General features: G+C 39.7%; 1 protein-coding gene across 10 annotated transcripts in view; it reads right to left on the reverse strand.

The window, feature by feature from the left end:
- The window catches only part of ATP11C (ATPase phospholipid transporting 11C), a 177,645-nt gene that overhangs the window by 62,241 nt on the left and 102,849 nt on the right, over nucleotides 1-12,555 (reverse strand). For all 10 annotated transcript variants that reach the window (XM_064574641.1, XM_064574635.1, XM_064574636.1 and 7 more), the window contains 7 exons: nucleotides 9,142-9,270; nucleotides 7,258-7,361; nucleotides 5,095-5,145; nucleotides 4,116-4,180; nucleotides 3,705-3,786; nucleotides 2,588-2,738; nucleotides 1,799-1,996 (listed from right to left, as the gene is read on the reverse strand). In XM_064574641.1, the coding sequence (XP_064430711.1) occupies nucleotides 1,799-1,996; nucleotides 2,588-2,738; nucleotides 3,705-3,786; nucleotides 4,116-4,180; nucleotides 5,095-5,145; nucleotides 7,258-7,361; nucleotides 9,142-9,270 (780 nt within the window). The remainder of the gene's footprint in view (nucleotides 1-1,798; nucleotides 1,997-2,587; nucleotides 2,739-3,704; nucleotides 3,787-4,115; nucleotides 4,181-5,094; nucleotides 5,146-7,257; nucleotides 7,362-9,141; nucleotides 9,271-12,555) is intronic.

The raw sequence follows: 12,555 nt of genomic DNA on the forward strand, positions 1-12,555 counted from the left end.
GGCAAGTTGTTTTTACACCATATAAATTAAAGTGGTGGTCTGGCTATTAACTTAGTGATTTGACTAAATGACAATCACAGCCAGAAAGGCAGGTTTTGGTAGGGTAAAGAAGTGGTGGTTGAAATGAAAACTGTAGTTTCTTGTCACTGATCAAATTTACCAGATCATTACCCAAAGCTCTACTTTACTTTCGGCAGTGTGAGTACAGCCTGAATGATAGAAATAAGATTACATTGCTGAGGTGGGGATCTGAGAGATGTAAAGAATCTCATTTAGTGGCATCTGCCCTGGAGATCCTGCCTGTCTCTAGGGAGCATTAGGAGTCACGTGCGCCATGATGGCTGTTCTATTTGCAGTACCCGGGGCTATCGCCACATTCATCCTTGGGTAGGTGAATCCAGAGAGCCAGGCACTGGATCTAGAATAGGCAGATTTACTCAACTAAATCACCTGTCAGGGAAAGTTCACCAGAGGTGGCTTGTAACTCAATTTTTTTTTCATGCAACAATGCTGTAGATGGATGCTTCTTATTGGGACTAGAGTAGTTCTATTCAGACAGCTCTGTTCCTGGATGAAAATTTCTGGTTTAAAAAGGCTAACTAAGGTCAGCTGTGGCAGCTGAAGTCACCTTCAAAAGAATCTTCTGGGAACAATATCTAAGGGGAAAAAAACATTTGTTCATTCATTTCTTGTTCTATCCTTAGTGACTCAGTATCTCTGTGGGATGCAGATTCCACAGTCTGGGATCCTGGAGTCATGTAGTCAGGGCTCAACAAAAATGCTATCTGGAGTGTCCTTTCACCCTTTTGACTGTAGTTGCTAAGATGGCACTTCAGTTTAGGTAAGGCTGGGTAAAGAACAGAAAGAGCGGGGGCAGCAGGGGGCTAAATTCAGGAAGCGAGTTTTGAGGTATAGATGCAACTTGGCACCATTTAAAACAAGTGTGAGGCCCTGTTCCAGCCACACAGTTCCATTAACTGAATTTGCATCTCCCAGTCATAGAAATGACATTTCCACAGCCTTGACATTCTAAATATCATGAGAATTAAATGAAAGCCAAAAAATTCCCCCAGCTTGTGAAGATCATTACGTGACACACAGTAAATTCAGACAAAGGGAAAAACTTTCTCAATACTGATGAGAAAAGCACCTATGAAGTCATCATTTGAAGAATGACAGCTAGACTGCACTGCATTGGAAAACAAATGCACCTGGGTTAGAAATGAGGCCACAGCCTGGGTTGTGCTGGTATATAAAGCAAAAAGCATTTTGAGGAGTACATGCCCTCACATTTTGCCTTCATTTAAATTCCTGCACTGGAATCAACAACTCTGCTTGCTAGGAATGTATTCCGTCTGATCAGAAATGTACCAAGAAACGTCAATAGGACAACTCTGGTCAATGTTGCTTATGGAACAAAACCCAGTTACAAAATAGCTTTATTTACTACCCAATAGTCTATCCCCATATGGTAACAGACAGTGATGAAGACTTAACTACATGTGTCTGTTCCAAAGCAACAGCCCATAATCTTACACCATCACCAGGTGAGTTTTAAAGAAAATTTCCGTAACATTCAAATTTAATATACAAACTGGGATACTCCTCAAAAATGCCAGCAAAATAATTAAGGCTACAGCTATGAAAACATTGCTTGTCTTCATTATATGCCTGCTTTATAAAGGAATATCTGAATCACGTTTCCAAATGGGAAATGGTCACATATATTGGTAAGCCAGAGTACAAGAACAGGTATTTTCAAAATATTAACTTATTTTAAGTAAAAATACATTCTAACCTGACCAAGTTCTTCATTAAGGTCTGATGTGTTAACCAGGGCTCCTTCATTAATTTCGTCATCATAAAAGTCCTTATCCCATGAAATGAAGAAGGAGCCCAAGAATTTCTGCATTTCTACCGTGACATACATGGATACAGGAATGATAAAGTTGAATAGAACCATAAATGACAGGAAGTCAGTGAACATTTTCAAAACCTAAAACAAAAGAAATAGTTCGTGCAGATTAGATACACAGTTCTAGCAAACAAGTACAAAATAAAGAACTAGTTACCTTTCTATCTTTTTATATCAATGCTGAAAGCACTGCTCTTGCTATAAAGACAGTATGTGAAAACATTTAAAAACACCCTCAATTTTATCATTATACTTCAGTAAATGTGCCTGTTGACTTAACACTTTTTCACTTCCTTAAATTCTCTGCCCTCCCCCAATATGAATGTAGGATCAAAGTTTCTGTGTAGGAATCTATTTATTATGTTCTTATCATGATATATCACAACCTCATCATATATAGTCACATGCCAGAGATTCTTGCTCAGTTGTTTAAAAGTCTTAACTAAAGAGCTAAAAATAAGCACAGATGCCTAAAGTAAAAGAAAAAAAAAATACTATAAAACTTCTTAAATAGCTAATAGCTTAGGGCTACCATACAACCAAGAGAAAACACGGAAGCTAACAAAAAGTATCATAATCTGAACAACATTTCAATAAAGCGTGGCTTGGTCACAAAGTGCTAGAGTTAAAATTTTTAGCAAGAGTTAAAAGTTTCAGCATAAAACCAATTACCTTCAAAGTTTCCCGCTCTTTCTGAGTCTTTTGGTTATACCAAGGTTCATCGTTATAGGGGTTACTTTGCCAAACATACTTTAGAGTAGTGCATACTGCAGCTTTGGTCAGTAAGATAAATAAATACACAATCAGGAAGGCATTAATGGATCTGAAAAATAAGATATTATGGATTTAAAAACTATATATTTAAGATATCAACCACGTATAAATTAAATGGTTCAGTTTCCTTAACCAACTGAGCCACCCAGGCACCCAATGGTTCAGTTTCCTAAAGCTTCTCTCGTGTACAATGTGTAACCACAGCACAAGCTTGTACATATGAACTGCAGTTATCACTGCAAAAGCCTTATTCTCAGCTGGTAAAGTGGAAAAGCCAGTCCTGACCTGTTTGTTGGTCACCAATGCTCCCCAAAGTGCAGTGGCTGACTAGCTTAACACACCTTTTAAAAAAAAAAATTAGGATCCTATAAAGTGACAGGAGACACACACGCATACACAGTACCTACTCAACCCTTACAGAAAGAGTAGGTTGTTTCCATTTCCCCAAATCCTAACAATTTGCAGTAGAGGGTGGGGGAGCAAATGTGAAATCCTCAAATTTAGTATGGATTCTTCTAATCTGAAAGTAGGGCTATGGAGAGGGTGCCACTGATACATGGGATATCCATGGCAACGACAGAGCAAGGTCCATGCTGTAGCAATTGGCCTGAAGCTCTAGCAGGAGACTATTATCTACATTGTTGAACTTCCTTACACAAAGCAACTAAAGGAACCCAAACCACTATCTAGCAGCAAAAGGGAGTAAATTTGTATTTCAACTAAACTTTGCCCTTGAATAGCTCCACAAGCTTCGGTAAGTCACTCATCTCGGAGACCATTTCTTCATCTGTAAAGCAGACAGGCTAATAGGAGTTACTCTATGGAGCTGCTCAGAGGATTAAACAAAATCAGACATACAAATCACTGAGCACAATTCTAGAACATAAAAAGTGCTCAATGTGGTAGCTGCTATTATAATTGATGCTGTTTTTTGTTATGGTTGTTATTCGGAATTACTGAAAACTGACTATATCACAGTTTGACTGCTACTAAAGAAATGGTGGTGCACACTCACTTTTCAACAGCAGAACGCTTCTGAGATTTTCCTTGGTAGTTCAAAGCCATTTTGGTTTCCATCCCAGTGTAAACAGCAACTCCTAAGGAATAAAAGAAGGCAATGAAAACTAGGTGCCAACGAACTCCCCACCAACTTGGGTCTATCCATTTTTCCCATCTATAAAAGTAGGCATTCTTAACCTTAGTCTAGTCACCAGTTGACATATCATTTATAATATAATTTTAATTCTACATACTTTATTTGTCATATTTAAAGTTAGTTTATTTCCCATCTTATAAATTCCTAACACCTAAAAATAGGCTTAGACTGAATGGCAATTATCAGCAACGTCCAATTTGTAACATGCACTATTTATGCACAGGCTTTACAAAGCATATTTCTGATAAGGAGATCTTAAGAATTGTTCACCATATATCTTCTTGGTATTTTTTAGTGTGGCTCCTTTCAACAAGAGATTTTCAGGTCCCAAAGACCTAAATGAAAAATGAACACAGCTTATCCAAACAGCCCAATAAATATAGCATCATCAACTCTGCCCTAACACACATCTATCTCCAAGGGGTTCAAAACGTATCCTTCCACTTATATCATTATGCTTACTCCCCAGGATGAGCTGAAAGATCTTTCCCTCTGAACTCACTTGAGGGCACAGCACAGTTGGAAGCAGAGCACAAGAGTGGCCAGCAACACGCAGAGGTAATGAGGTGCACAGAGATAAAAGGATTCTGAGTCACAGACAGCAAGAACAGTACAGAGCAGTAGACAGCAAGAAACAGAAAAGGCGACAAATAAAAGACTGGGAAGCAGCCATCAAGGTGGGAAAGACACACTGACGTATTTAGAGAGAGTAAACCCGCCTTTGGGGCAATCATTGGGCGCCTGGCGTTTAAATTCCTTTTCAGCGTGTTTTATAAAGGCCAAGTGGAAAAATTGAGGTAATTAACTGGATGATAGAAGAGGGAAGAAAATATCCCTTTTTATATGAATTGCTTCATTATAAATGATTAGCCTTTCATTTTGCTTCAGTCCAAGTAATTCTCTCAGCTTTTTATCTACCGCCTTATCCCTCAATTACTCTCCCTTAGCCACTGTTCTCCAGGTGTACTCCCAATATAGTCTGCCACTGCACAACCAAGAACAAAAAGCACAGTGCCCAGGACAGATTTGGGAGTATCAGTCCAAGGGCCTGGAGCTCTGTGATTTTGGACACCATCAGCATCACCTGCAACACCACCCCCCTACTGGGATGCTGGCTGGTTAATCCAGGTTTATTCACCTCTACATCCTTTTCTATAAAGAAAAGTATCTGAGTATTTTAAGGGGCTTTAAAGAGAAATATACCCGGCCTCCGCCCGAAAAGGACAGATGAAAGGAACAATAAACTAACCTGGCAACCGCCTCAAGACTATTACTGTAGATATTGATTCGTCCAACAAACCTGCAAAAAGAACATAATGGCAAATATGTCTTCTATATCAAGGTAAAAATCTATACACCATGTAAATGGGAATGAATCAAAATACAAATAATACAAAAGAGGTAAGACTGAATGAACTACAAAAACCTATTATATTTCTGGAAAAAAAGTTATGCTGAACCAACAAGATGTGTAACATTTTCATATTATTTTAAAAATAATATTATGGATTATAAGAACACAAAGATTCGAAATCGATTTTCCAACCCTAGTTGGCACTGTGCATGCACAGAACACCCCCGCTCATTTATACGTTACATAAATAATTAACCTATTTTAGATTCATGTGAAGAGAGGTTTCTGGTGCTGACACACAACTTTCAAAACCCTTAGTTCAGTGGTTCTTTCACTCGTGCATGCATCAGACTCACTGGAGTGCTTATTAAAGTGGGGATTTCGGGGCCCCATCCCCAAGCTTTTGATTCAGGTGAGAATCTGCATTTCCAACAAGTTCCCAGGTGATGCTGTGCTGGCCCAAGGTCACCCTTTGAGAACCATTGCATGAGTCTTAGAGGGCAAACATTTTGATTACCATCTCAGAAATTTCCAACCTGTGTTTTTCGGCTGATCTCAACACTGAGCTTGATCTGATCACTTAATATGGTGAGGCACACCATAATCTGCATTTCTCAAAAAATGGCCTAAGGCGGCCTAACTCCTTAACAAGAGTTATGAGTATTTTATAATTTGCATCATTGTTTTTCAGAAAAATTGAACTATGATTACTATATAGACAAAGTATGATGGTCTCCTCATTTATTCACTGCGTATTAATAGTGCCAGTGCTGTGGTAGGTGCTGGAGACACACAAGTAAGCCAGAAAGACATGTTCCTTCCACTATAGACAGACAAGTTAACAGGGAATTACAATGTAAATGATCACCATTCGGGTGGTGGAAGTACAGGTATTCTCAAGTCACAAAGCAAGGGCACTCAATCTAGTCCAGAGAAATCAGGAATAACCTTCCCTGCCCTAAAATTCTCCTTCATATTTAAGGTAACTGAAAAATTTAGGCATTGCCATATAAACATGCAAAAATATATACTGGTCTCTAACACAGGCAGAATCAGTCACTCCTTTTTCTGTGACCCCATGGGCCTTTTACTCCATTCTATTGTGTCACTGTACTATAAGCCTAGCTTTAATATTTTATCTGCCCTGCAAAGTCTGAGCTCCCTGAAGGCAGGGAACAGCTGTTTTGTTTTATGGTCCCTGTTCCTACTCTCAGGGTGGATACAGAAGAAAGGAAAGAGGAAAGAAGGCCTGATGGGAAAGAGGGAAGGCATTGTTCTCGTAGTAGGATGAATACTTTGTTTTTCCACTACTGTGCGTTGGTGTTAAGCCACATCCAACCATTTGGTCCCCCATTATGACCAACAGAATTCATTAACAAGATGCCTGGCGTGGGTAATTGATGCCATCTGTAAGAGGGAATAGAATGAGATTAATTGGCCCACGTGGGGATTAAACTTGTTACTCTATCCTCATTAACAGCATGCTCTAATCAACCAAACTAACCAGTCTTAAAAATCAAATGCCAAATTTTTGACAACCCACAATGACGGTTAATCAGCAAATCTACTCCAGAAAGCCTAAGAATAGTAAAATAGGGGAAATTACACCATTTCATGGGTCCCTCAACTTAACTGTTTACCGCAGACAAAAAGCAGCCTATTTGCAATACTCAGTTCATCATAATCATCATAAAAAAGGATAGTGCATGGCCCCATATCCCCTTCCTCTCTTTAATGTTGGATGACATATCAAGTGGTTTATTTATGTTTTAATTAACTCGGATTAATGCATGAATCTGATAGAGCAGCCTTATGGGATAACATAACCTTAAAATTTGATATATGGTCATGTTTACAAATAACAAAAATAAAAGAAAAATCCTAAGTAAGGTGTCTGGGCCCACAATGATTTATCTTAGGCTGGTAGTGAACAAGGCTGATTTGATTCATTTCCCTGCCAGAAGGAAAGAACAGCTCATAAAAACACGAATGAAGGAGGGCTGGAAAGTGGTGGGTGTTTCTTTGCAATACTGGTGGCGAAGAGCAGGTGATTCTTACTTGTAGAGGTCAGGCTGAGGCTGCTCACATTCAATTGCTGCTCGGAGGGTATCAATGGACTCGGCTGTACATAGGGCAGTGGTATCCCGTACTGCATAATGTGTCTAGATGCAAAAGGCAGAAGAAAAAGCAAAACCAAGAAAAAGGGATTCTTTTCATAATCGTACACCCACCTTATTCCAGTAACAGTATGTTTTAGTAAGAGGCTTTGGCAGAATAATACAAATACTGATGCACATTTCCCACTAACTAAATTTTATGGTATTATTCTTCAAATATATTACAAATAATTAGAAAGATAACCCTGCTGCAAAGGGATTTAAAAGGTAATGAAAAAACTAAAAGCTTTTACTGATAGTGACAGCAGACAGAATTCCATTTGTAGCATGCATATCCTTAACTGAAAACCCAATGAAAAATTTAATCTATTTACTTTTTCTTCTATTTATAGAACTGAGACCTGTTATTTTGCTCACCATAGAGTATGGTGATATCAATGTATACACATGAATTGAACATAAATAACCACCCTTCGGGTCATAAGAAGGCTAACATTTTGTTAATAGAAAGAAAAAGCCTCATTAATACTTCCACTACAAAAATAGCATAATTAATGACTTTGAAAATGCTCAAAGAGGCTACATTTCATAGGAGGAGCAGTGATATGATGTGTCTTGCTTTAGTCAGACAGTTGGGATATTCTACTAGGGTATATTATGCACTTGATTTCCCCAGAACTCAAGGCAGGCTCCAATAAACCCATTTATAAATCATCAAAGGAGGGCTAACACAGACTCGAAGACTGCACCACTTACGCAGAAGGGAAAGCTGTTGCGTGGTCTTCTGGGAATATTACGGAACTGCCTGAGCTCTATTTAAAGCTCTCCCCTGATTGTGAAAACCTATGCACTTTTAGCTGATTTGATCGGATCAACTTAATTGAAAAAGAAATCACTTAAAAGTTTTCTTCCTCTAAACAACTTTTTCCCCTATTAGGGAATCTTTAGGTAGATTTCTTGATTTTTATCTTGACATTTCCTCAAACTTAACTTTGTTTTTGAACACTTTAAATGCACTAATGCATCACCATGCCCTTGAAGTACAGCTTTAGTCATCTAACAGGCATTTCAGTTCCTGTTTCACATACTGAGTCCTGGTTCTTGACTCCAGATGGAAAAAACAAGCAGAGAAAAGCCCTCAAGGATATATACAGAGGTGAGCACATTAGTGCCCTTCCTTAAAGGCAGCATATATAGGATACATCTTTATGCCCTGTGGAGCTCTGGACAACGGCCAAGAACTGATTGCCAGAAAGTACCACAGAAATAAGTTATCCTCCACTTTGAGCAAACTTACTTTAGCTTATTTATAATTCTTCCTAGTTGCAATGAACAAACATTTGCCAAACAAAACCCTAAGGTATTTTTTTAAAAAGCAATCAAACTACTCCAAGTAAGAGTTTCTATATGCCATGAATAAACATTTTTAAAGAAAATATTCACCACTTTTAAAATAAAAATAGACTGACGGTTAGAATACATGAAGTTATTTTTACAGTTACATAGTTTAAGCCTAGAACGACATTCATTTTAAAAAGCCAAAATAAAACATCGAATTGGATATGTCAGTATCAAATGCAAACAGTGCTACAAAAAAAAAAAAAAAAATGGGGTGGCTTTTATTTGGGGCATGGCTTTTCCTCACCGAATACCACACTTTTTCCCTAAAGTTGAGTAATTGCTTAGAAGTTCAAACACAATTATATAAAAGCTGCCTTCAAATACAAAATTTGCACAAATAGGAAAATATAAGATAAAAGACAGGAGCAGTACTGTATGATTATCCTGAGCTTGAGATGTTTACGCAAGGTTTACTTTCCGTTACCTTGCAATTGGATTCCCCATCAAGACTGGCTGTAGTAACGTAACAGGTTCCATCACTAGTGCAGGATGATAGAAGAATAAGATCACAGGGGAAGGTTTCATTTGCCTGTACTTCTACTACATCACCAACCTAGTAGAGAGAGAAAAAGAAATATAAATATTCTTAATTCTAAACAAAGCATTCATCATACCTCAAACTAAAGCCAAAAGAGTAGCAAGAGACCGCTCCTGCTCCTAGAAGAGTGCCTCAGCATCCCATGCCACGTGAAAGATGATGGAAGAATATTATTCAACATTCAGAATCCTCGGTAAGGTCACAAGGACTTATTGATGCAGTCAGATTACCTTACTACTGAACTTTAATTTCAAATAAACGATTTCAGTACCCGGGGACCCGTCTGCTCTCTGACATTTTTTGGCACTGCTGTTCGATAAACAATGACCGTTATCAGTTCATGAACGAATCCAGAAAAATTGCATGCCTCAACCCGAGCACTTCCTGAACACTGGGCAGCCACTGTCCTACCCTGCATCGTGCATCTTTCACTATGCTTTGCCTTCCATGTGCTAACGGCTATTACTGTTGGGTGCTGGTTCCCTCTTCAGTGCTCAGAAAAACTTAGCCGACTGGAGAGGCATCTGTTTTTCCCATAACATTCGACAAAAAAATAATTTTCAAATAGGTCACTTTCCAATAATTCATCTGCTATCAGAAGAATCCATTAACGGGCGCCTGGGTGGCTCAGTTGGTTGGGTGACTGCCTTCGGCTTAGGTCATGATCCTGGAGTCACAGGATCAAGTCCCGCGGCAGGCTTCCTGCTCAGCAGGGAGTCTGCTTCTCCCTCTGCCCCTCCCCTCTCTCATGCTCTCTCTCTCAAAAAAAAAAAAAAAAAAAAAAAAAAGAATCCATTAATATAGCCATGAGAAACGATTTCTTCTCAGCAAGTACACGAAGCTCAAGTATAGGAAAAACATGAGAAGAAATCATGAACCATTTCTAGTGCAGATGATTTAAAATGTAGGGAATAAATCATAATGGTTAAAAGGTAGAACTTTTTCTTAAAGATTTTACTTATTTATGTATTTGAGAGAGAGAGAGCAGGGGGAGGAGCAGAGGGAGAGGGACAAGCAGATTCTGTGCTCAGCGCGAGCCCAATGTGGGCCTCGGTCTCATGACCCTGAGATCATGACCTGAGCCAAAATCAAGAGTCAGACGCTTAACCCACTGAGCCACTCAGGCGCCCCAGAAGGTAGGACTTTGTAACGTGACTTTATGGCCCAGCTCTGCTGCTTCACCATATAAGCTCAGGGTGAGAGCCACAGATGATTAGAACTCCCTCACAGGATTGGTTTGAGCACAAAATGAGGACAGGTAAAGTGGTTAGCCAAGTACCTGGCACATTTTCACCATTTGATAATTATTACGAATACACGGCAACTACTTTACTCCCAACCTATGAATAGTCCTAACAGGTTTGGGGAAGGATATAAGAAATCGTCCAGAGTTCAGTGCTTCCCAAACTTTTTCATACTGTGGCACGGAGAGAAAATGCTAAGTGTCAGTTTTGTACAGTACCTCAGATAAAGGGAGGAAGCTGCTTGTGGCAGAAGACAACCCACTCTGGGAGGGAGTCCATATCTAGCACACCAACGTGGACACACTGGTTGTGAAATGCTGAATAAATGACACACACCTGTCTTCTATTTGCTACAGGATTTGGCAGAGAAAGATGGGGATTTCAAGACCTATTCCGAACAATTTTATTTTCTTGCCAATCTCAATCAGCAGCCAAGAGCGACAGCATCAGTAACTGATTTAATTTGTAAATAATATTTTGTTGGAGCTTTCCTTCCTCACTTACATAAACACTTATGTTGCTTACATAAAAAACCACAATCTACGATTAAATACACAGAAGAGAAATAACAAACAAAATCCTAAATCATCTTAAAAGAAGGAAACACCCATTAAAGGATGGAAGAGGATTCTTAGGCACCTAAAAACCACAAATAGACAATTTCTTCTACAACGTGTACGATTTGCTCAGATATGAACTATAAAGGTTCTGTACCTGGAGTGCAAGTTGAGGCTGGTGAGATGGCCAGAGGGCAGATCTCAGAGGGCTGGCAGGCCAGGCTCAGGGGGTTAGGCCTTACCCTAAGGCAAGGGGGAAGTGGGAAGGGGTTTTTAAAGAAAAAGAACAACAGGGTACACCGAGACATTCAACTGGGGCTGTTTCCATTTAGCATGCTAAAAACAATAAGAGAACAGATAATCTACAAAATTATGTGTTTTTTTAGTTCATCAGTGAGCTGAGGTTGCGAGGCAACCGAGTGAACCGAATTTCAAAGGGCGGAAAGTCCTTCTGAGGACAGACAGGAGAAATGAACTGTTTCACAACTGACAAGGCACAGGAGCCAGAGATGACTGCCATAAAAGGGCAGAAGAAGAAAAGCAATTAGATTTTGAACCGATTCTTAAAGGCTTGGTAGGAGCTAATGTGACAGTTTGAAATGTGCAAACCTGAGAGAAAAGAGGAGATCATAACCACTCATCATTTCTTCTTTACAGGCATCCATTGGGTGCTGGTGAGAAAACACGAGCACAGGAGACCCACAGGAGCCTGCCCTTACTGTATAGAATCGTGGACCCTTCTCTCGATTTGAGGCAAAAGCCATCTAGGTCTAGGAGAAAGGCAAGAAACCTTCCCTGGGCTAGTCTCAGGAAAACACCACTGCTAGAGGAGACACAGAATAAACACCATCTGCTGCTCGGGATGGGACAGAAAACCCACAGATATGGGGGCCCTAGCACTAATAAAAGGCGAAGTTCAAATGCCACTGGAGGTGGGGTGGGAGTACTGAGACCAAGTATTCAGTAGTGAGGCAAAGGTGCTTAGGCCCTGCTTAATACTGAGACTGGAGCAGGAGAACCAAGAAATCACTCTGTTCCTCCCAGGAGACTTGCAATATGAATAACAATAAGAAATAGCAATCTACTGGGGCAGGAGAGAAGAGAAAAGGCAGAGAGGGGCATCCAGTCTCAGGGACACAGACCTGCTGGAAGCAGCGGGTGGAACAGAAGTACTGAGCTAGGCCCTCTGGGCCCCTAGGCCCTACACAAAGCACGAGGCAATGGCAATGGAGCGCTCCTGGGATTGGAATTTCCAGTGGGATACTCAAAACAGCAAAAGCTACAACCCGACTCCCGACTAGACTGACTTACCCTTCACATTCATGGGCTGACAGAAGAGGCGTGCCCATTTGAGATCATAAATACTATTTACCTTGGTCTCTAGCACTGTTTCACATTCAATGTCCAAAAATCAATAAAAAAAAAAAAAAACACAAAAAAACAAGACACATAGAACACAAGATCAAAATGACCTAAGATCAAGATATAAAGGAGTCAGC

Source organism: Mirounga angustirostris, unplaced genomic scaffold (assembly GCF_029215605.1).
Source record: "Mirounga angustirostris isolate CCGP_5_RB_7025 unplaced genomic scaffold, mMirAng1.0.hap1 SCAF_11, whole genome shotgun sequence".
Taxonomy (NCBI): Eukaryota; Metazoa; Chordata; class Mammalia; order Carnivora; family Phocidae; genus Mirounga; species Mirounga angustirostris.